The 19,162-nt window shown below is 57.8% G+C and overlaps 1 protein-coding gene and 1 long non-coding RNA gene across 3 annotated transcripts in view; both read left to right on the forward strand.

Moving 5' to 3' along the window:
* The first annotated feature begins 1,682 nt into the window (after nucleotides 1-1,682).
* LOC120763112 (uncharacterized) lies at nucleotides 1,683-6,558 on the forward strand. Its single transcript, XR_005704023.1, has 2 exons — nucleotides 1,683-1,807; nucleotides 2,027-6,558. It is a non-coding gene; the product is annotated as an uncharacterized LOC120763112 (long non-coding RNA).
* A 5,588-nt stretch (nucleotides 6,559-12,146) lies between these two features.
* Nucleotides 12,147-19,162, forward strand: part of MAN1C1 (mannosidase alpha class 1C member 1) — a 54,664-nt gene continuing 47,648 nt past the window's right edge. The window contains exon 1 of one of the 2 annotated variants that reach the window (XM_040086141.1): nucleotides 12,147-12,722. In XM_040086141.1, the coding sequence (XP_039942075.1) occupies nucleotides 12,156-12,722 (567 nt within the window). In that variant the 5' untranslated portion in view covers nucleotides 12,147-12,155. Of the gene's footprint in view, nucleotides 12,723-17,843; nucleotides 18,177-19,162 lie in introns of those variants that run through there. The other variant, XM_040086143.2, reaches the window with a different exon arrangement.

Genomic DNA, 19,162 nt, shown 5'->3' on the forward strand with positions numbered 1-19,162 from the left:
GCCTGCGGCTTCAGGAACGTGCTTGTTTGATTCCCAGCTGGCCACGGGTTTATTTCCGTCTTATTCTTTCCAAATTCCTACTTGACAGGACAAATGGGAAATGGGCTAAAGATCGAAGGGAGTGGGATTAGATGAAATATTAGGGAGAAATCCTTCCCTGGGAGGGAGGTGAGGCCCTGGCGCAGGTGCCCGGAGCAGCCCTGGCTGTCCCTGGATCCCTGGCGGTGCCCGAGGCCAGGCTGGAGCACCCCGGGATAGGGGAGTGTGCCCCTGCCCATGGCAGAGATGGGAATTAGATAATTTTTCAGGTCCGTTCCCACCCAAACCATTCCATGACCCCCAGAAAACAGCTCCAGCAGCTGCTGGACACTCCAAAGGCGATGGGTGAGAGAACACCCAGGTACTTTGCTCCCATCCTCGCTGGCTTTTGGGCTGAAGCAGTTACAGCTTCCCACCCTCTAAAAAATTCCTTCACTTTCATCACGGCAAAAGCCCGAGTGATGCACGCCCCGAGCTGTCAAACGTGAGAAACAAACTCGCTGGAAGAAATAGAAAGGATTTTTTTCCTTTTTTTATTTTTTATTTTTTTTAAGTTCCAATCTCAATTATAGGAATCAAATGCGTCATCTGGATCAATAGTAGGTTGAGATTGCTCAGCCAGAAAGAGTTTAGATATAAAAAGCTGCAGCTGAGAGGCTTCCTCTGAGCTCCTGTATCATTGTGAGTGAAATGATGACAGCTCAGGGTAAGAGCAGAGCTCAGGTCCATGTCCTCGTGTGTAGGAACAGGATCCTGAGCACGGCCAGCTCTCACTGTGGGCAGGAGCAGCGGGAATTTGCTCTCATGTCCTTTGGGTGCCCGTGGAACGTTCCCAGGTCACCGTGTCCTGCGTGTCTGCGATTCACGCAGACCCATCTGCAGATTACAGGGGAACGAGGCAGCCTCAGAACACACGAAACGTTTCTAATCACTTCCCCTTTACAGAGCAAGAGCTGCTGCGCAGAGAAGTGTCTGGGGCTCAGCCAGCCCACAGGGAAACGTTAAAAACCGGGCAAATGTGTCAGAATCCTTTGGGTGATTTGGTTTCTTGGAAGGAAGGCTGGAGGGGCTCGCTGCCCGTGGAAAAGGAGCTTTGGGGAACAGGGTTCTCAGGGCGACAGCAGGGACAGGAGCCAGGTGCATCTCCTGTCAGCGGCTTCCAGGTCAGCTTGGCTTCACCTGTGAGTCAGAAACAGCCAGAGCACTGGGGGTGGGTGGTGGAAGAGGGGTGGGAATGATGCAAAAAATCTGCTGGACCTGCAGATCCGGCTCAGGTTTGAAAATCACAGCTCCTGTGAAATCACCTTTAATAAAGAGCCTGTAACAGCAACCTGTAATTTCGTGGTTGGTGCAGGAGCCAGAGGATGATCCAACCGACCCTGGCAGAGCTTTATTGGAGCCGTGGTTCAGCTGGAGTCAGGAATATTTCCTGAGCGTGGAGCACCCAGAAACTCAGAGCCCTGACCTGCAGAGGCAGAGCTGGGGCTGGCACTGCCCGGGCTCAGCTCCCTCCCAGCTGCTCCCCATCAGCTCAGGTGGGGCCACAGCTTCCCCCAATCCACCTTCCACCCCTCAGAGGAACCGAATAAATCCACCTTCGACCTCTCAGAGGAACCGAATAAATCCACCTTCCACCCCTCAGAGGAACCGAATAAATCCACCTTCCACCCCTCAGAGGAACCGAATAAATCCACCTTCCACCTCTCAGAGGAACCAGGTCAATCCCAAAGCCAGGGCTGCAGGTTCTGGGGAGGATTCATCACCCGTGGTGTGTGTGGGATGGGGCTGTGCTGCTCTGCTGGGGGTTTGCTCCTTAAATGGGGCCGGATTTGATCCTTCACGTTTATGTCTGAGGCTTTGCTGGAGCCATGAGAGTTTTTGGGGGGCAGCAGGTTGGCAAAGTGCGATTGTGTGTGAAAAGCGCCAGCGCTGAGCAGGCGGGAGCTTTGCTCTTCGGGGACGTGAGAGGCTGCCCTTTGTTTTTCAGGCTGGTTAAACATCGCGGTGAGACTCAAGATGGAACTGGGGAAGGTCTGTCAGAATCTGGGTCACCTGCTCCTCTGCGGTCTCCGGTCTGCGTTCGGAGCTGGCCTGAGTCACGCCTGCGGGATGCGATGGGAGAAGTGGGAGAGCTCGTGGTGCAGTAATTCAAGGGCTCGGACAGGCAGGAGCCCTCGAGTCCTTCCCAGCCCCGCCGGGAGAGGCTCGGCTGCCACTCGGGCCGGGCACCCCCGCTGCCGCTTTGCGCCTCCCGCCTCTGCTCCCCACGTCCCGGCGGAGCGGCCCCGGCTGCAGCGGCTCCTTCCCGTCCCGGGCGTTCCGTGCCTCGGCCCCGCTGCACGAGGGGCTGCGGCAGAGCCGCAGTCACAGCCCGACACGGCAGGGGCTCGCAAACCAGCCCGCGGTCCTGCGGGCGCAGGAGGGGTCTGGGCTCCCGACCCCGAGGTGCGCGGTGCCAGCCTGGGCAGGGGCTGGCCGGGCTGTGAGGGGCCGCCGAGGGCGGGGAGCAGCTCCCCAGCCCCGGGGCTGTCCCCACGTCACCCCCGCTGGTCCCTGTGTGCCGCCCGAACTGGAACCCGAGGGATGCAGGTGCGTCCCTGCCCTCGGGCTGGCGGCGCTCCCGCCGCGCTGGCCCTGCCAGCCGCGCTGAGATGTCACCGAATCCGGCTCTTCCCTGTGATTAACCGCCCTCAGAGCCTCGGGATGAGCCGCACGCCGGGCCAGGAGCTGGGAGAGGTCCAGGCTGAGCATCCCAACCCGCTCCGAGCCAGCGGGGAGTGATAAAGCTCCTTTAGATGCTGATTTAAAGCTGCCTGCCCCGATGAGCTCGGGCTTTAGATGCTGATTTAAAGCTGCCTGCCCCGATGAGCTCGGGCTTTATCTGATCTGGGCCATCTCAGGGAGGTGCTGGAGTGATTCCACAGCTCGATATCTGCAGAGGAGTTCCTGCCTGTGGTGACAATCAGTGGCGGGGGAACCACTCTCAGCGTGTGCTGTGCTGGCTCTGAGATGTCACCCAGCTCCAGAGTGCCACCCCGGCCACCAGGGCTCTTTGAGGCCACACTCGGCTCTCAAACCTGCTTTAAAACACAATTTCCCCCGGCTGAAAGGCCTGGCACTGCCTCTCGTCCTGACAAAGTTTGACCCAGCAGGATCAGGGAGCGAGGAGGCGGCAGCTGCCTGGAGAGGAGCATCCCTCCCGTGTGAGCCGGGTGCCAGCTGCCCATCCGAGCATCAGGCCCTGGCTCTCCTGCCGTCCCCAGGGCTCTCACCAGGGGATCTCTGCAGGCTGAAGTTTCTCCTCTCTTGTCTCTCAGAGCTCAGAGCCAGCGCCGGGCTGTTGGAGGATGGAATGGAGGGAGCCCTGAGCAGGTTTAGGGGGAAGGCTCTGGAAGTCAGCAAGGCTTTAAAGGCTGAGCTGGGCTTGCCTCGGGCTGTGCAGCTCTGCAGGCTTCTCCCGGGCTTTGGGATGCCCCTGGATGCTGCAGCTCCGTCCATCCCTCAGATGAGGAGTCCCAAACGCACCCTCCCGTGTGTCACGCGGCCCAGGGCTGTCCCCAAGGGCCACCACGGGCTCACTGGTGGCTGGGAACGGCTGATGAGTGGAAGCAGACACAAAACAACAACCTCAGATTGCAGGGGGTCATCGCTCCTCCCTCCCAGCCAGCTAAAAAGGAGCAATTCCAGCCTCCCCCGGGTTCCTTGTGCCCCACGGGAGATCAGCCAGTCCCGAGGCTCTCTGCCTTCAAGGAGCCCCTAAACCTGGCAGAAAATCAGCGCTGGGCCACGCATCCCTCCAGGTCTTACCAAGAAATTTTGGGGTTTTATTCCCTTCCCAAAGCCAGGACAGAAGGACACAGCCCTGAGGCGTTAATTCCCTTCCCCCAGGACTCCTGGATTTCCCCCGCCTCTCGCATTCCTATTTCCTGGCAGGTATTTTTATAATCCCGTAATTGTTGTTTTCCCCAGGTTCCATTTTCTGTGTTGCAGCCTGGGCAGAGCCTTTTCCATCTACAGGCAGCTGGAGCGGCCCCTCGGACACAGCATGACAAACTGGGAGCTCCAGCAGCACAAACAGCTCCTCTGCCCCTTTTTTTGGGCGCTGGTGTGAGCTCACTGCTCACCCAAACACGGCGTGGGGACAGGGACAAGTCTCTTGGGGTCCCTGAGGAGGATCTGCCCAGGATCCTCCAAGGAAGATATTTTTGGGGTTTTTTTTCCTGTGGATTGAGCATTGCCCTGTGTGCAGTTTTAAAGGAGGAAAAGGGAAGATGAAATCTGAGCGGATCTGTGGGTGCCTGTAGGAGATTCGTCATTTCAAGGGATCTCGTGGAGAGATGAGTCTGAGCTGGGAGCACACGGAGACGCCGGGAAGGAAAAACATTTCCCCGTTTCACAGCAGCACAGAATAAAATTGTTTCATTTTCTACTGACCCAGGGAAAATCGAAAGGCCGCTGAGGACATTTCTGAAGGGACCTGGAGGATGAAAACCCCCTCTCCCAGCAGCAGCAGGGGCTGTGCCAGCACAGTGCCACCAGTAAAGGAGCACAACCAGGCACTGGGTGATCCTGGAGGAGAAAACTCCTCTGCGAGGGCGGGCAGAGCCTGGCAGGGCTGCTGCCGAGGCGGCTCCCGGCTGTGGCTGTGTCACAGGACGTGTTTTGCTCGCGGATGCCATGAGGAAGGTGGGACAGCAGCCTGGCAAAGGGACAAGCACTGAGCACTGACCTCCCCGCGCCCTGGTTAAATATAGTGCAGACAGTGATTCATCCCAGCCGGGTCGGGAGCGACCCGCTTCTCCGGTCCGGACAGACCAACTTCACCCTCAAGGTGACTGAAAAGTTATTCTGGGCTGCAGAGAGCCCTCTCCTTATTTCAGGGCTTGCCAGGGAGCTGCTGCAGTTCAGCAGAGCCGGCCAAAGGGGGTTTGGCCTCACGGGGCACCCAGGGAAAAGCTGGGTTTGTTTCTTTCACCAAGTTCCTCCCTGATTTTTCTCTGGGTCTGCTTTGCCTGAGCTGCGTTTCCTGGCAGGTGAAGTCTTTGGATGAAAAATTATTCTTAGACCTTTCCCACTTGGGATCTTATTTCTGAAGCCATCTAAAATAGGCTGTTGCTCTACATTCACGAGAGCGAATTCACAGCGTTCCTCTGGCCCTCTCCTTGTTTTTAAGCAGGGCAAAACGGAACACAGGAGTTCTGATGATGCTGGTTTTAATGAGAAGAAGAAGAGGAAAAAAAAAAGCTGCAGCCTGCTCCATTAGTCACCTGGTGTTACAGGAAAGTAATAAACCAGAAATGTTCCTGCTCGCTCCTCCATGCACCTTATGTTGTGTTTCTGTTTTTGTACCATTTTTCAGCGTCTTTGATATTTTCCCTGGAACACAGGAGGTAAGATTGCTGAGACGTAGACCTTTACCATAATTAAGCGTGTTTCCTCCTCTTGTGAGAGCTCATTCCTACACAAGTCCTCAGACGTGAATGGGTTTTTTCCCCCTCTTCTGGGGTAGAACGTGAGCCTGGCTGAGGTGATGGGGTTTACATTGTGCACGTCTCTCTCCTGCCTGCAGAGAACCGCTGGAGTTCTCAGCAAGGCTCCTGTGCATCCCTAAGTGTGACTCTTAGTTCAGATAATTTATATCTTGTATGTAGGAATGTGGAGTTAGAAGCAAAGCAGCCAGAGCTGCAGATCAGTGTGTGATGATGCCCCAAATTCAGGGCTTTGGGGGACCAAATATCCCATTTTCTGTGGCTGGAGCATCTCTGTAGCTTTGGGTGAGGCAGCTGCTTTCTCTGCACCATCCATTCATTCCTGACAGCCACAGAGAGGGGGCTTAGGACCCCCTTTTTTTGCAGGCTGAGCTCATTGAAATTCTCTACATGAAACCAGGGCAAGCCCCACTTCCAGTTTATCCATTCCCGCAGCTTCCAGCCTGCAAAATTCCTCCTTGGCAGCACAGGGCGGTCAAGAGATGCCGAGGGGATCATGTGAAGGAGGAGGAGAAAGATGTTCTTTGGAGCAGCCTTTCTTCACCTTTATCCTCTCCCTCTTTGTCCCTCGGCTCTCCCACACCCTGTGCAGGTCGGTGCCCGAGGCCGTGCTGGCAGAATTCCTCGGGGTTCTCCAGCACCCTGCACGCTGCCATGGCCACGGCTGCATCATCATCACACTTCGGCCCTTCGGGTGCTTCTTTCGAATGATTCCCCCCCAGACAACGCCGGCAGCCCCTCAGCACGCGCTTCAATGTGCCAAGCAGTCCTGCCTCTCACTCCCTGCTCCTTGAGCGACCCGAGGCAGCAGCACTGCAATCCATGGAGCAGATAACGAGCTCCCTTAATTACCCGGGCTTCTCCGCAGCCTCCTGCCCTCTGCTCGTACTTCTGAAGCCTTAAAACAATCGATACCGCACAGATTTCTCCTGTCCTGAGCCATCACAGGCCATCGGGGATTGTTTTTCTGATTCTCCCCGGAGTTCAGGGCTGCTGTTTGCAGAGCGGCTCAGCCAGGTTTAAACGTCTGGGTTCGCCCTGATCCGATCCCAAGCAGATAAACCACGGGCAGCCGCAGTGGGCCCGAAACGTTAAACAACACCAGCCTTGGAAGCTCCATCCTCCCCCAGGCGCTCCCTGCTGGACCCCGGGTGAGGCAGGGCGGGGAGGGAGCGGCCGGGATCCGTGCGGGCAGCGGGAGCCTGCTCCCCGCAGCATCCCGGGATCCGTGCGGGCAGCGGGAGCCCGCTCCCCGCAGCATCCCGGGATCCGTGCGGGCAGCGGGAGTCTGCTCCCCGCAGCACCCCGGGATCCGTGCGGGCAGCGGGAGCCCGCTCCCCGCAGCACCCCGGGACCCGTGCGGGCAGCGGGGGCCCGCTCCCCGCAGCATCCCGGGATCCGGGCGGGCAGCGGGAGCCCGCTCCCCGCAGCATCCCGGGATCCGTGCGGGCAGCGGGAGCCCGCTCCCCGCAGCACCCCGGGATCCGTGCGGGCAGCGGGAGCCCGCTCCCCGCAGCACCCCGGGATCCCTGCGGGCAGCGGGAGCCCGCTCCCCGCAGCACCCCGGGATCCGTGCGGGCAGCGGGGGCCCGCTCCCCGCAGCATCCTGGGATCCGTGCGGGCAGCGGGAGCCCGCTCCCCGCAGCATCCCGGGATCCGTGCGGGCAGGGGAGCCCGCTCCCCGCAGCATCCCGGGATCCGTGCGGGCAGCGGGAGTCTGCTCCCCGCAGCACCCCGGGATCCGGGCGGGCAGGGGAGCCCGCTCCCCGCAGCATCCCGGGATCCGTGCGGGCAGCGGGAGCCCGGTCCCCGCAGCACCCCGGGATCCGGGCGGGCAGCGGGGGCCCGCTCCCCGCAGCATCCCGGGATCCGTGCGGGCAGCGGGAGCCCGGTCCCCGCAGCACCCCGGGATCCGGGCGGGCAGGGGAACCCGCTCCCCGCAGCACCCCGGGATCCGGGCGGGCAGCGGGGGCCCGCTCCCCGCAGCATCCCGGGATCCGGCTGCGGGGAGCCGAGCCGCAGCCTGCGAGCGTCGGGAGCGCTCCAGAGCCGCGCTGGGTGACGGCTCCTTGTTCTGTCAGCTCCGTGCGTGTTCCCCGGCAGGGAGGGGATCCCGTCCCTCTCACGGCTGGCAGCCCCGGCCGGGTTTGCTGTCACCGCCTGCGCTTTGTAGCAGCTCTCGGCGGTGTCGGTGTCTGGTTCTCACGCTGGGCTGCCCTGTTTGAGGGATGCGTTGGATGAACGATCCCTCCCCGCTACAGGGGAACAGGGCTGCGTTGTTGGGTTGATTTCCCTTTTCCCCCTTTCCCCTCTCCCCCTCTCTTCCCCTCGCTGTGCTGTCTCTGCCCTGAGCCTCGCTCCCATCTGCCTGCTCCATCCTTTCGCGGCTGCGATGCCCAAAAATCCCCGGCTGGAGCGATTCCAGGAGCCACAGAGGCTTTCTGGGGTTCTGTTCCAGCACTGGGATTCATCCCGCAGCCAGAACCAGGAGCGTTTTTCGCTCTGAGAGAGGAATAAACATCGAGGCTCTTTGAAAGGTAGTCTGGAGGCCAAGCTCCTGTGCCCTGAATGTTATCTATCACTCCGTAGTTTGCTTCCTCACAGAAAGGTGGATATTAAATTCCATTTTTCTTATGCCCATGAAAAAAAAAAAAAAAGTAATTTTCTCTAAATTATTTCTTCCAGAGCTGCTAAAAAATCAAGAACCATAATGCAGCAGGACCCCTATTTCCCCAGTAATTACACTCTGCCTCCTAACTCCTTCAACACCAATTTCTCAATTTATTTGGTTTCCATCTGGAACTGCAGTCACAGGCAGAGCCGGGCCCTATCTTATTATTGCACAGACAAAATTGTTTTTAAAATGTAATTAAACATTTACCTTGAAGACAATACTTTGTCTTCTTTAAGAAGCATAATATCTTAATTTAACCTAATCTGGAAAACCTTCAATTTCCAAGCTTTTACCTCCAAGACAATGTCATGCTAAACACAAAGCAAAACAGAAAGATTTCCTAATTTAACCTAATTAAAAGATAAGCCTCCAACTTTTCCACCGCCACTGCCTGGAATGAGGAGCGAGGAGCGAGCCCTTTGCTTTGCTCAGAATTTTGTCTATTTTATCCTCCCTCTGGTTTGCTCTCTGCTGTTGATTTTTATTTATTATCCTCCTTGATGCCCCAAATCCTCTTAGGAAGCAGAGCCGTCCAACCTTTCCCATCCTGGGGCCTCCCCTAAGAAGATCAAGGGACCACCACTGGAACAGCAGAGAGCTTTGGTTTGCTGGGGTTTTGTTCCCTTGGCTTGGCGTTGTTTTTTGTTTGGTTGTTTTTTTTTTTTTTAATAAGGATGAGACAAACTGCAGCCTGCCTGCTGTGTGAGCTTTCCCCGGGGGAGAGGAGATTTAAGGAAGGTGAAGGATTATTTCTGTTCGGTCTGAGCTTAGGTGTGGGGAGGAGGGATGTGAGAAGCCCGCGGAGCTCTGGGCTCTGGCTGCTGCTGGTCCCTGCGGGCTGCCCGAGGGGGAAACGCTGCCCAAACCCATCGCTGCTCAAAGCACTGCAAGGGGCAGCTGGGTTCTCCCCTCGCCCTGAGCAGAACCAGCCCTTCCTCTAAGCTGCTCCCGGGGGCCCCGAGGAGCATCTGCCGGTGCCAGCCTGCCGAGGAGGAGCAGCCCTGTGCCTCCCTCCTCTTCCTCACGGCGCAGGCACAGGGCAGGAGGGAGAGCAGCTGTGCCAGGCTGGCTCCTGCTGCTCCTCCTGCCCCGAGCCGAGCCCGCCGTGCCCTCAGCTCCACGCTCAGCAGGTCCTGCCGGGGGGAAGAACCATTGCAAACCCAAAACCCATCAGGATGTAAATCCTCCTCGGAGGGTGGCCGCCTTCAAGGCCCACCGGGCAGCCACCGGAGCTAAAAGCATCAGGGTTTTGATTGATTTTGGGTTTATTTGGGCTCAGCCTGCAGCGGCTGTGGAGGTGTGAGGGAGGTGAAGGAGGATGATGGCTGGCCTGGGGTCAAGGGCAGCTCCACAGTCCTGGTGTGCTGCTTGCGTTATAGCCCTTAAAGCAGTTTTCAGGGGAAAATGACGATTTTAGCGGTGTCGGTGATTCTCAGAGAGTGAGGGGCCCTGCTGGCAGCCCCAGCCATCAGCTCAGGTGTTTGTCCCTGCGGTGCTGGTGGTTGTGCAGGAGGCACACACAAACAGATTATTCCTCTCCTCGTGGCTCCAGCTCCTTTCCAGCCTACAAAACGTTACCTTTTAGCTCTTCCAAGTTTAGTCACAGCCATTCTCTGGTGCCTGCGTTTACCCCTTCCCTGGGAGCCTCATCCTGTCCCCTTCCACCCATCCAGTTGTTCCTGTGGGGTTTCAGATGCCTCCGGGTGTGGGTGATGCCCTTTTTTCCTTTTCTCCCTTTCATTGCTAATTGTTCTGGTTTGAGGGAGGTTTGTGTAACGTTTATGAGCAGAAACTCTGATACACTGTCTTCCCCTCTGGTAAGGTATTAACTCACAGGGTCACTCAAATTTGCCTGGTGATACGTTGAAGGTTAAGGTGAAGATTTAACAATCTGGGATTAAGAAGTGTTTCACGGCACTTTGAACACGGGCTCGTATAAACCAGAAAAGGGGTTCCCAGAGTCCCTCTCTAATACTCCTGCTCCTCTCCCCGTGCCAGGCAGCGAAGCAGTGCCCCCCGGGCCATGGCATCCGCAGGGTACGGAGCCCTCGTGGGGGATCTGTAGGTAGATTGGTCCCTCAGAGCCCTGACGGGTGCGAGAGGCTCGGAAACGGTGACAGCATCACCCTCGATCCCGGCCGAGCCCGCACCGCCTCTGGAGCCGCCGCGTGCCCGCAGCCCCTTTTTAAAGTAGCGGCGCCCCCCCCTCCGCCAATCGCAGCGCGGACGGGGCGCTCCTCGCAGCCAATGGGAGGCGGTGGCCGGAGGAATGGGGCGGGGCCAGCTCGCCCCGAGCTCGAGCCGGGCAACTGTGGTAAACAAGGAGGCGGGGCCAACGGCTTCCCTGGCGCGGGCAGCAGCCAGTGGGCGATCGCATGTGGGGGCAACCAGCCAATAGCGAGCGAGGGCGGGCAGCGCCTTGCGCGCTGATTGGCTGGCGCGGCGGCGGGGTGACCGTTGGCGGGAGGGGGCGCGGCGGGGGCGGGCCCGGGGCGGGGCCGGGCGCTGTCGCAGTGAGCGGCGGCGCGGGCGGGGCTCCGCGGAGGCGCCGGGCAGCGCTGCCCCGCCGGTCCCCGCGCCCGGCACCGGCAAAAAGCACAGCCTGGCAAGGAGCTCTGTGCAGTTCGGTGCTCCCCGCCTGGATGCTCGGATGGGCAGGGAGAGGAGCTGTCCCCCGGAGAGCGCAGCATCTTCCCTCTCCCGACTGAGCGGGCACCCGTGAGCGCTGGCAGCAGCGGGGGGCTGTCGCTTTGGGGATGAGCGGGCAGGATTGAGAAGATTTTGCTCACTGTAGAAGCCGGAGAGGCTTGGATTTGTCAGAGGGGTGAGTAAACAGTGCTGGGGGAAGAGGACAGCGTCCGCCCTAGCGGTGTGAGGGCGCTCGGGGGGCAGCGCTGTCCCTGCCCGCAGGAGAAGGGGCGATCCGGGGATCGCTCCGAGGGGTTCGAGCCGTGTCCTGCTGGCTTGCGGGGTCTGAAAGTTGAGCTCTGTCTCTTCCGCAAGGAGAGGATTTGTGGGGTTGGGGGTGCGGTATGGATAACTCTATCAGGCAGAGATTTGGGAGAAAATTGCCGGGATCTATTAGGCAAAACCGAAACTCATAGATTTTTTAATTTTTTTTTTTTTAAAGTTGCTTTTTTTTTTTTTTTTTTTTTTTTTTTTTTTTGCCTCAAGAAGCTCAGCCCCAGCCGAGCTTTCCGCATGGCTGGTTTGCAGCCCCATCGTCCCCAGCCCGGCACCGGCGAAGGCAGCAGCTCGCGGCAGAGGAGCGGAGCAGCCTCGCCCCTGTCTGTCCGCGCGGTCCCAGGGCACCTTGCCCCTCCTGGGGTGTCCCAGAGCCTCTCGTCCCTGCCGGGGTTCTCCCCTTGTCCCCTGGGCTGCCCCGCCAGCATCCCGGCGCTGGAGGGGAGATGGTGCAGAGCTGGGAGCTGGTCGCAGACCGGATAGCCGATGCCGAGTGCGGACAGAGGGAACCGAACTCGTGCCGCTGGAGGGTGGGGGACCGGCCGGGGACAAAGGCTCGTCTCGCCGGCCGCATCCTCGGCGGTGTTGAATGACCGCGCTCTTGTCTCCCCCCCGCCCCGCAGAAATGCTGCAGCATGAACCCACGGCCGCCTAGACAGACGGGCTCGCACCGCCCCGGCGCCGCTGCCTGAGCCAGCCCCGGAGCACCGTCCGGCCGAGAGCCCGCACCGGGAGCAGCCCAGCCCAGCTCAGCCCAGCTCAGCCCCGCACCGCCCGGCCCCGGCGGGATGCGCTCGCCGCCGCCTTCATGCCGGCAGCGGGGACGCTGAGCCGCCGCTCCGCCCGGCCCGGAGCCACCCACGTGCGGTCCCCGGTGAAGGCGGCCGGTGGTGCCCAGGGCGGGCCCCCCTGAGCCTCTCGCCGCAGGAGGCAGCGGCAGCCCCCGGCGTGGCGGCGGGTCCCGCCCGGCGGCCGCGATCCGGTGCCCCATGGTGGTGCTGCGGAAGCTGCCGGGCATGCCGGGCTGGCCGGCGGCGCTGGGGCTGCGGCTGCCGCAGAAGTTCCTGTTCCTGCTCTTCCTCTCGGGCCTGCTCACGCTCTGCTTCGGGGCCCTCTTCCTCCTGCCCGATTCCTCCCGCTTCAAGCGCCTCTTCCTCCCCCGCCGGGCCACCGCCTCCGCCTCCTCTTCATCCTCCGCCTCCTCGTCCTCTGCCTCCTCCTCCTCCACCCGCGACACCGACCTGCCCCGCAGCCCCCCCGCCGCCGCCGAGCCCCGGCACGCCAGCCCCGCCGCCCCGCGCCGCCTGCGGGAGAAGCTCCGCACGGCCGCCCGCATGGCCGGGCCGCCGGCCCGCACCGCGCCCGGCTCCCGGCAGCAGGTGCAGGGCGGCGAGAGCCGAGCCCAGCCCGCCAGCGGCGCGCCCCCGGCCCGGGACACGCGGGCCCCGTTCCGCTTCGACTACGAGCGCTTCCGCCGGAGCCTCCGGCACCCGGTGCGCGGCGGGCGGCCCGCAGAGGACCCCGAGACCCGCGCCCGCAGGATGAAGATCAAAGAGGTGGGTGAGGAGCGCAGGCAGCGCTCCCGGCCGTGTGCCTCGCCTCCCTCCAGGGCCCGGCTCGGGCAGCCCTCGCCTCACCTCAGTGCTCACATCCCCCTCAGGCAGCCTTCGCCTTGCCTCACCTCACGGCATCGCCTCCCCTCAGTCAGAGCTCGCTTCCCCTCACAGGTGTGTGTCCCCTCAGTCCTCGCCTGCCATCGGTGGCCACATCTCCCCCTCAGTCAGTCCTCGGCTCCCCTCACAGCCACATTGCCCTCAGTCAACCCTCGTCCCCATTTCATGGCCGTGATTCCCCCTCAATTGTCAGGGCTGTGTCCCCATCAGCCCTCGTGTCTGGGTCCCCCCTCAGTGAGCCATCACCGCCCCTCACAGCAATGTCCCCTCACATCCATGTCCCCCTCAATCAGCCATCACCGTCCCTCACATCCATGTCCCCCTCAGCCATCACCTGCCCTCACAGCCGTGTCCCCCTCAATCAGCCATCACCGTCCCTCACAGCAATGTCCCCCTCAGTCAGCCATCACCATCCCTCACAGCCATGTCCCCCTCAATCAGCCATCACCGTCCCTCACAGCCATGTCCCCCTCAGTCAGCCATCACCGTCCCTCACAGCCGTGTCCCCCTCAGTCAGCCATCACCTGCCCTCACAGCCATGTCCCCTCACATCCATGTCCCCCTCAGTCAGCCATCACCTGCCCTCACAGCCATGTCTCCCTCAGTCAGCCATCACCTGCCCTCACAGCCATGTCCCCTCACATCCATGTCCCCCTCAGTCAGCCATCACCTGCCCTCACAGCCATGTCTCCCTCAGTCAGCCATCACCTGCCCTCACAGCCATGTCTCCCTCAGTCAGACATCACCTCCCCTCACAGCCGTGTCCCCCTCACAGCCGTGTCCCCCTCAGTCAGCCATCACCTGCCCTCACAGCCGTGTCCCCCTCAGCCATCACCTGCCCTCACAGCCGTGTCCCCCTCAGTCAGCCATCACTGCCTTTCACAGCCATGTCCCCCTCAGTCAGACATCACTGCCTTTCACAGCCGTGTCCCCCTCAGTCAGACATCACTGCCTTTCACAGCCATGTCCCCCTCAGTCAGACATCACTGCCTTTCACAGCCGTGTCCCCCTCAGTCAGACATCACTGCCTTTCACAGCCGTGTCCCCCTCAGTCAGACATCACTGCCTTTCACAGCCGTGTCCCCCTCATCATCCCCGCTCTCATCACGCACCCCTCACTTCCCCAGCCTCACCCCCATTTCTCACACAAGGTCCCTTGCTCGCTCCTTTTCCCAAGAAGGGTGGCAGGAATCGGGGTGTCCCTTTCCGAGGGAGTGTCCGTCACTGAGCACACACCTGCACTCACCGGAGAGGAGACATCGCTGGCGGGGTGCGATTGAAATGAGCGAAACGTAAATTTCAGCTTGGTTATTAGGGGGGGAAAAAAGGGTTATAGAGGGAAAAAAGGGTTATAGGGGGAAAACCCCTCGTTCTGTGGGAGATGTCTTTGGTTGTGCAAGAGTCTCCATCCCGGAGGGAGGATCAGACTTTGCACAAAAACCGGGAGATGGCAGAACTCGGCTGGTCCGTGGGGATGGATGGACAGGATGTGCTCTTGCAGGAGTCGGGGCATGCAGGAGGCTCTGTCCCGGTAGATCCCTGTGGGACTGGCACTGGAATTGTCACGCACTGCCGGGAGCAGGGGCAGCCCTGCTGCGGGGGCTGCAGGGGTGTCAGGGCCAGGGGAGGGTTTGGCCCCGTGCCTCCAGCTCGTGCAGGAAAGCCTGGCACACATCACGGAGCAGGCTGTGACCCACTTAACCGCGCTTGTGTGGGATTTGATTGTGGCTGTCGGATCCTTTGCCGTGATGGATAACCAACTTGGAGGGAATTCTGCTCCTGGAAGAGGTGCCAATAAGTAAAAAGCGCAGATTTAATTAAGCAGAGTATGAATTTCCTGGGTCTGTGCTTTCGCAGAGGTGCAGGCATCCAGCGACGATGCTGCCCCGGGCTGAAGAGAGAATCAAGTCAGGGAATAACACACCGAGGGCTTTTATCCTCTCCAACCTACATCTGAAAAACAGTTTTTAAATCTCCCCTCCCATATCTTTGTCAGGCACTAAAACAAAGGCTGTGCCGCTGGTAAAATTCCAGTTCCTCTGCTAGGCAGCCAGACACAACACACCCAGGGGTGCTGGGTTCCTCGGTGATCCCAGGCGGGATTGAGCCATCCTTCCCTGCTGCAGGGTGTTTGGAATATTCCAGTGCCCAGCCCTCAGGTGTGCCTGGCTCTCTGCAGATTCCCACCTCCAAGGTGTGCCAGGGAGCGCAACATACCCGGGAGTAACCCAGCTTCCACTCCGTGCAAACAAATCAAATTGAAAAATCAAATTTAGGGGAAGCGAGTGGCATTCAGTCCTTCATTTGGAGTTAATTATTTTTTAAATATAGCATTATTTCAAGCTGTATGGATTCAGCCCCATCTGTTTCTAACAGCCATAATCAGTGCTGGGTAGCAGAGTTAGAGTTTTCAAGGATGAGAATCCATAAATATTAGTTTTATGCTGACAGCTAATTACTCTTCAAACAGAGCCCTTATTTCTTAAAAGTGCCTACGCTTCTATTTATTCAGAGAGAGAGAAACAAATATGGTGCTGAGATACGAGGCTGAACACGCAAAACAAGGGAGGGTGGTGCATCCTGGGGAAGAGATAAGGTGTGTCTCTTTTTGTTAATCAAGAAGACAAGAGGAAAACAAACCAGGAAGGTTAGAAGACAAATGCTGCATAAAAAGAAACAGATGGAGAAAAAAAAAGAATTGCAAGGAAGAAGTGATGATGCAGCCTTTGGATTAGCAAATATTGCTCACGTGATGTGAGATGCCAGCAGGGCAGGTGGTGGCTGTGCTGGCTGTTCTGAGGTGTTTGCAGTAGCTGGAGGCTTTTCCCTCCTTCCCCCAGAGCTTTGAGTCCTGTAACTTGCTAAATCGAGTCCCAAACTGCCCTCGTACTGGAAGTTTTGTTATTTTCTTTGCCTCTCCTCAGGCCATTCTCACAGGTCAGCACCTCTACCAGGGAGGATGGATGTGGATGGGATTTGTTGATATTTTCCCCCCATCTGCCTGTCAGATGAAAGCCAGGAGGAAAAACCGGTGCATGATCAAAGCTGCCCGGAGGTGATGCCCAGCCTAGAGACTTGGAGCTTCCAGTTTTCCACAGGACCCTTCAGTGTGAGGAATTCCAGTCTGGACTCCGGGCTGCTGCACGTTCTTTCTCACCACCTCTGAGCTGCCTGATGCTTCAGCTAAAGGAGAGGCAGTGCCGTGGCTGTCCTGGCTGTTCTGTGTGGAGAGTGGCAGCTCGTGTAGCCCTGCTAGGCTTTTCCAGATTGAAACATAGAGTTTAGAGCCCCATGGCCTCTCCCACGTAATTGCTCTTTGGGAAAGCCCTTTTGGAGCACGAGGAGCACTGGAGCTGTCTGCAGAATGAGGAGCCAGGCTGGGCTGGATCTCCTGGGCTGACGTGTGTGTGCAGGTAGCTTTACCTAAAAAGACAAGTCCAGGGTCAGTTAACAGTTGTTTTCCTGAGAAATAAAAAAGAGATCACCTGTGTTGCACAGCCTTTGCTGCTAAAGGTCGGTGCTCACCTGGAGAACGGTCTGGGATCCACTGCTCTGTGTTCTGTGGGCAGCCCAGGGCTTGGGGCCACTCTGACCTTTCCAGGAAAGCTGCAGAAAGCCAAATAACAAATCTCCCCGTGCTGCAGGTTGGGAAATGTTGGAAGGGATTATTCATCTCTTAAGATGACCTGTGGAAAAGGTATTAGTTGTGTAATTGATCAGTCAGGCATGGCTTTGGGGATTAGCTGATTTTTTACATGTGCCAAATACAAATCACTGATGCTCAGGGACAAAAAAAGAGAAGTGATTGTAGCTGGAGAGTGACTGCAGAAATGCCACGGTGGGATTCCATATTTATTTGCTCTCAACAATTTCCAGATCAAATTGGCTCAGGGAAAAGTCAAAATTATTTCCCCTCCAACTGCTGCCTCTGCAAACTCAGCCTCAGATCTGAGGAAATCAGACCGTGTGGTTCCTGCCTTCTGCATCATAACCAGTAATAAAGATTTTGCTGGTGGAGCTGAGCTGACAGTTTTGCTGATGATGGATGGAGCCAAACAGGCTGCTCCTTGCTGCACTCCTGCTGCCTTGGACTCGTGGATCTCATCGGTGGGGAGACAGGGAAGAGCATCCCTTTAAAGTATTTTTATATCAACTGGTGCTCAAAGACAACCACTGGAACCAGCCAGAGCAGGAAGTTCATCGTCAAATACTTCCAGCTCAGTCATGGGATGTGAGAAAAATAGGAACAGAGGAAGAGATTTACTCGTTTTCCTTTTCTTTTTTTGGGTGCAAAAGGCACGTTTCCATGCCTGATGTGTGGGCATGCCTCATGCCTGAACCTGGCAGTGTCCTTTGTCCCTTTCAGATGAGGGAATGTGTCAAATCCGGGCAGGGATTGTCCCCTTGGGTCTGACACCCGCATTCATTCCCTCTGGATTAGTGATGCCAAAGCCTGTTTAGTTCAGTTCTCTACATCCTGGCTTTTCCTCCTGTCTCCACCTCTACCTGCCTCACCTGGCTGTCCCCTGTCCTCTTCTAACACAGCTCTAGAGATGTATTTGCCCTCAAAAATCAGCCCCTGGGGGGAAGGAGGCAGCACAGCCCGTGTACACAGTTACCCTGCATCACTCTGCACGTCAGCAGGTGGATCGCTCTTTCAGACACAAATATCTTGGCAGTTTATGACTAAGAGGTAATTAACAAGAGACAGGAATGTTATCAGGAGCTCAGCCTCTGCTGAAAGCCCCTTGGTGTTGGTTGCTGAGCTCCCTTTGTGTGGTTTTGACTGTTGTGACCGCAGTGATTTTTGGGGCAGAACCGGGGAAATGCTGCGGGTTCTCCCGAATTTTTGCCACAGCTCTGAGCCCTGCCAGGAAAAGTCTCAGCTCAGGTGCTGGTTGCCTCTGGTAACCTGTGTGGGTTTGGGTGCTCTCCTGGAGCTCACAGGTGCGCTGGGGGTGGGCTGTGATCACCAGTTTGCCTAAAGCCAGGCTCAGAGCAGCTCTCAGGCTGAGCTGGGCTGTGGATCCTGTTATTGGTCATTTCTGACCATCTCCTTTCCACAGCCAGCAGGAAAAGATGTCAGGCCTCTCCCTTTGCCTGCACTGTGCAACTTTCTGTTCTTCCATTTGGAGAAAATGCCTTTCCTTGCTGTAATCTGGGGCTGAGCAGCACTCCGGGCCAGCCGTGTAATCGGTACGTGAGGAGCACCACGCACAGCTCCAGCTGGAAATGCACCTCCCGTGCACAGCTGAGGCACGTGGGGAAGGTCTGATCCTGTGTGCTGGGCAGATGGAAACCCAGGGACTTCCACCAGACTCGCTCTGGCTGCTGGGGGTAAGGAAACCAGTTCTCAGTAAAATATTTACCATGGCGGAGTGGGATTATGATCTCAAACCAGTCAGATGTGCTGTGATCAGATTGTAATTTTTTCTCTGGGGTAGAAATATCTCTGCAAGAGAGAATTTCCCTGCAGTTTGAAGCACTGGCTGGCTCCAGCCTTGCTGGAATTTTCCTCTGCTCCACACTCCTCATGCATTTATTTACTGAACCTGTGAAAGGGGTACTGTAGTGTAAATCTCACAAATGGTGCGTGCAGTGGGTTTTTTGCTTCAGTAGCCGCCGGTGGATTCATGCAAACAGAATTTAGACTTGACCTCGAGCCTGTGTTAGCTGTAGGGGATACAGTTAATTGACTAAAAATGTGTTTGTTCTGCTGGTGGAGTGCAGGAGCACGGGCAATGCCTGCCGTGCTGTGATCAGCGCTGCAGAGCTGTTTGCCTCAGCGATACCTCGGAGCTCGCTCTGACCCCGCTCTCCCGAGCTGAGGGCACTCCGGAATTCGGGAGTGCTCTGCAATTTGCAGTCATTTGCTCTTCTCTCCCCAAATCTAGCAGTGGAAGCACTTGTTCCACAACAGCTAAATTTGATGCTAGGCTGGTTTCTGAACTGCCACTTAGAGCCAGAGCACGGCTCCAGCACTGCAGAGTTGTTGGCGGCGGGTGATGAGTGACTGCGTGTGCTGGGCGTGGGGAAATTACTTTCTAGGTTGCCCACAGATGTGCTGTGCTGAAGGACCTGCACTTCCCTGAATCACTTCAGGAAATAAACATCAGCTCCTTGAAATTCTTTGCTTAGGAGGATGGGTTTAGGGCGGGGGGATGGAGCCTGGCTGTGAGCTGTCAGTGACATGCTGCTGTAACCTCCCTGCTCTTCCATCAGTCTGGGGCCTGTGCACATCCAGGTCTTCAAATATTTACTAAAAAAGCAGTCACCTGCATTAAGATTCCATCTTCCCAGCCAAAATTTTTATGGACTCATGA

The sequence above is a fragment of the Hirundo rustica genome, chromosome 25 (genome assembly GCF_015227805.2).
Source record: "Hirundo rustica isolate bHirRus1 chromosome 25, bHirRus1.pri.v3, whole genome shotgun sequence".
Classification (NCBI taxonomy): domain Eukaryota; kingdom Metazoa; phylum Chordata; class Aves; order Passeriformes; family Hirundinidae; genus Hirundo; species Hirundo rustica.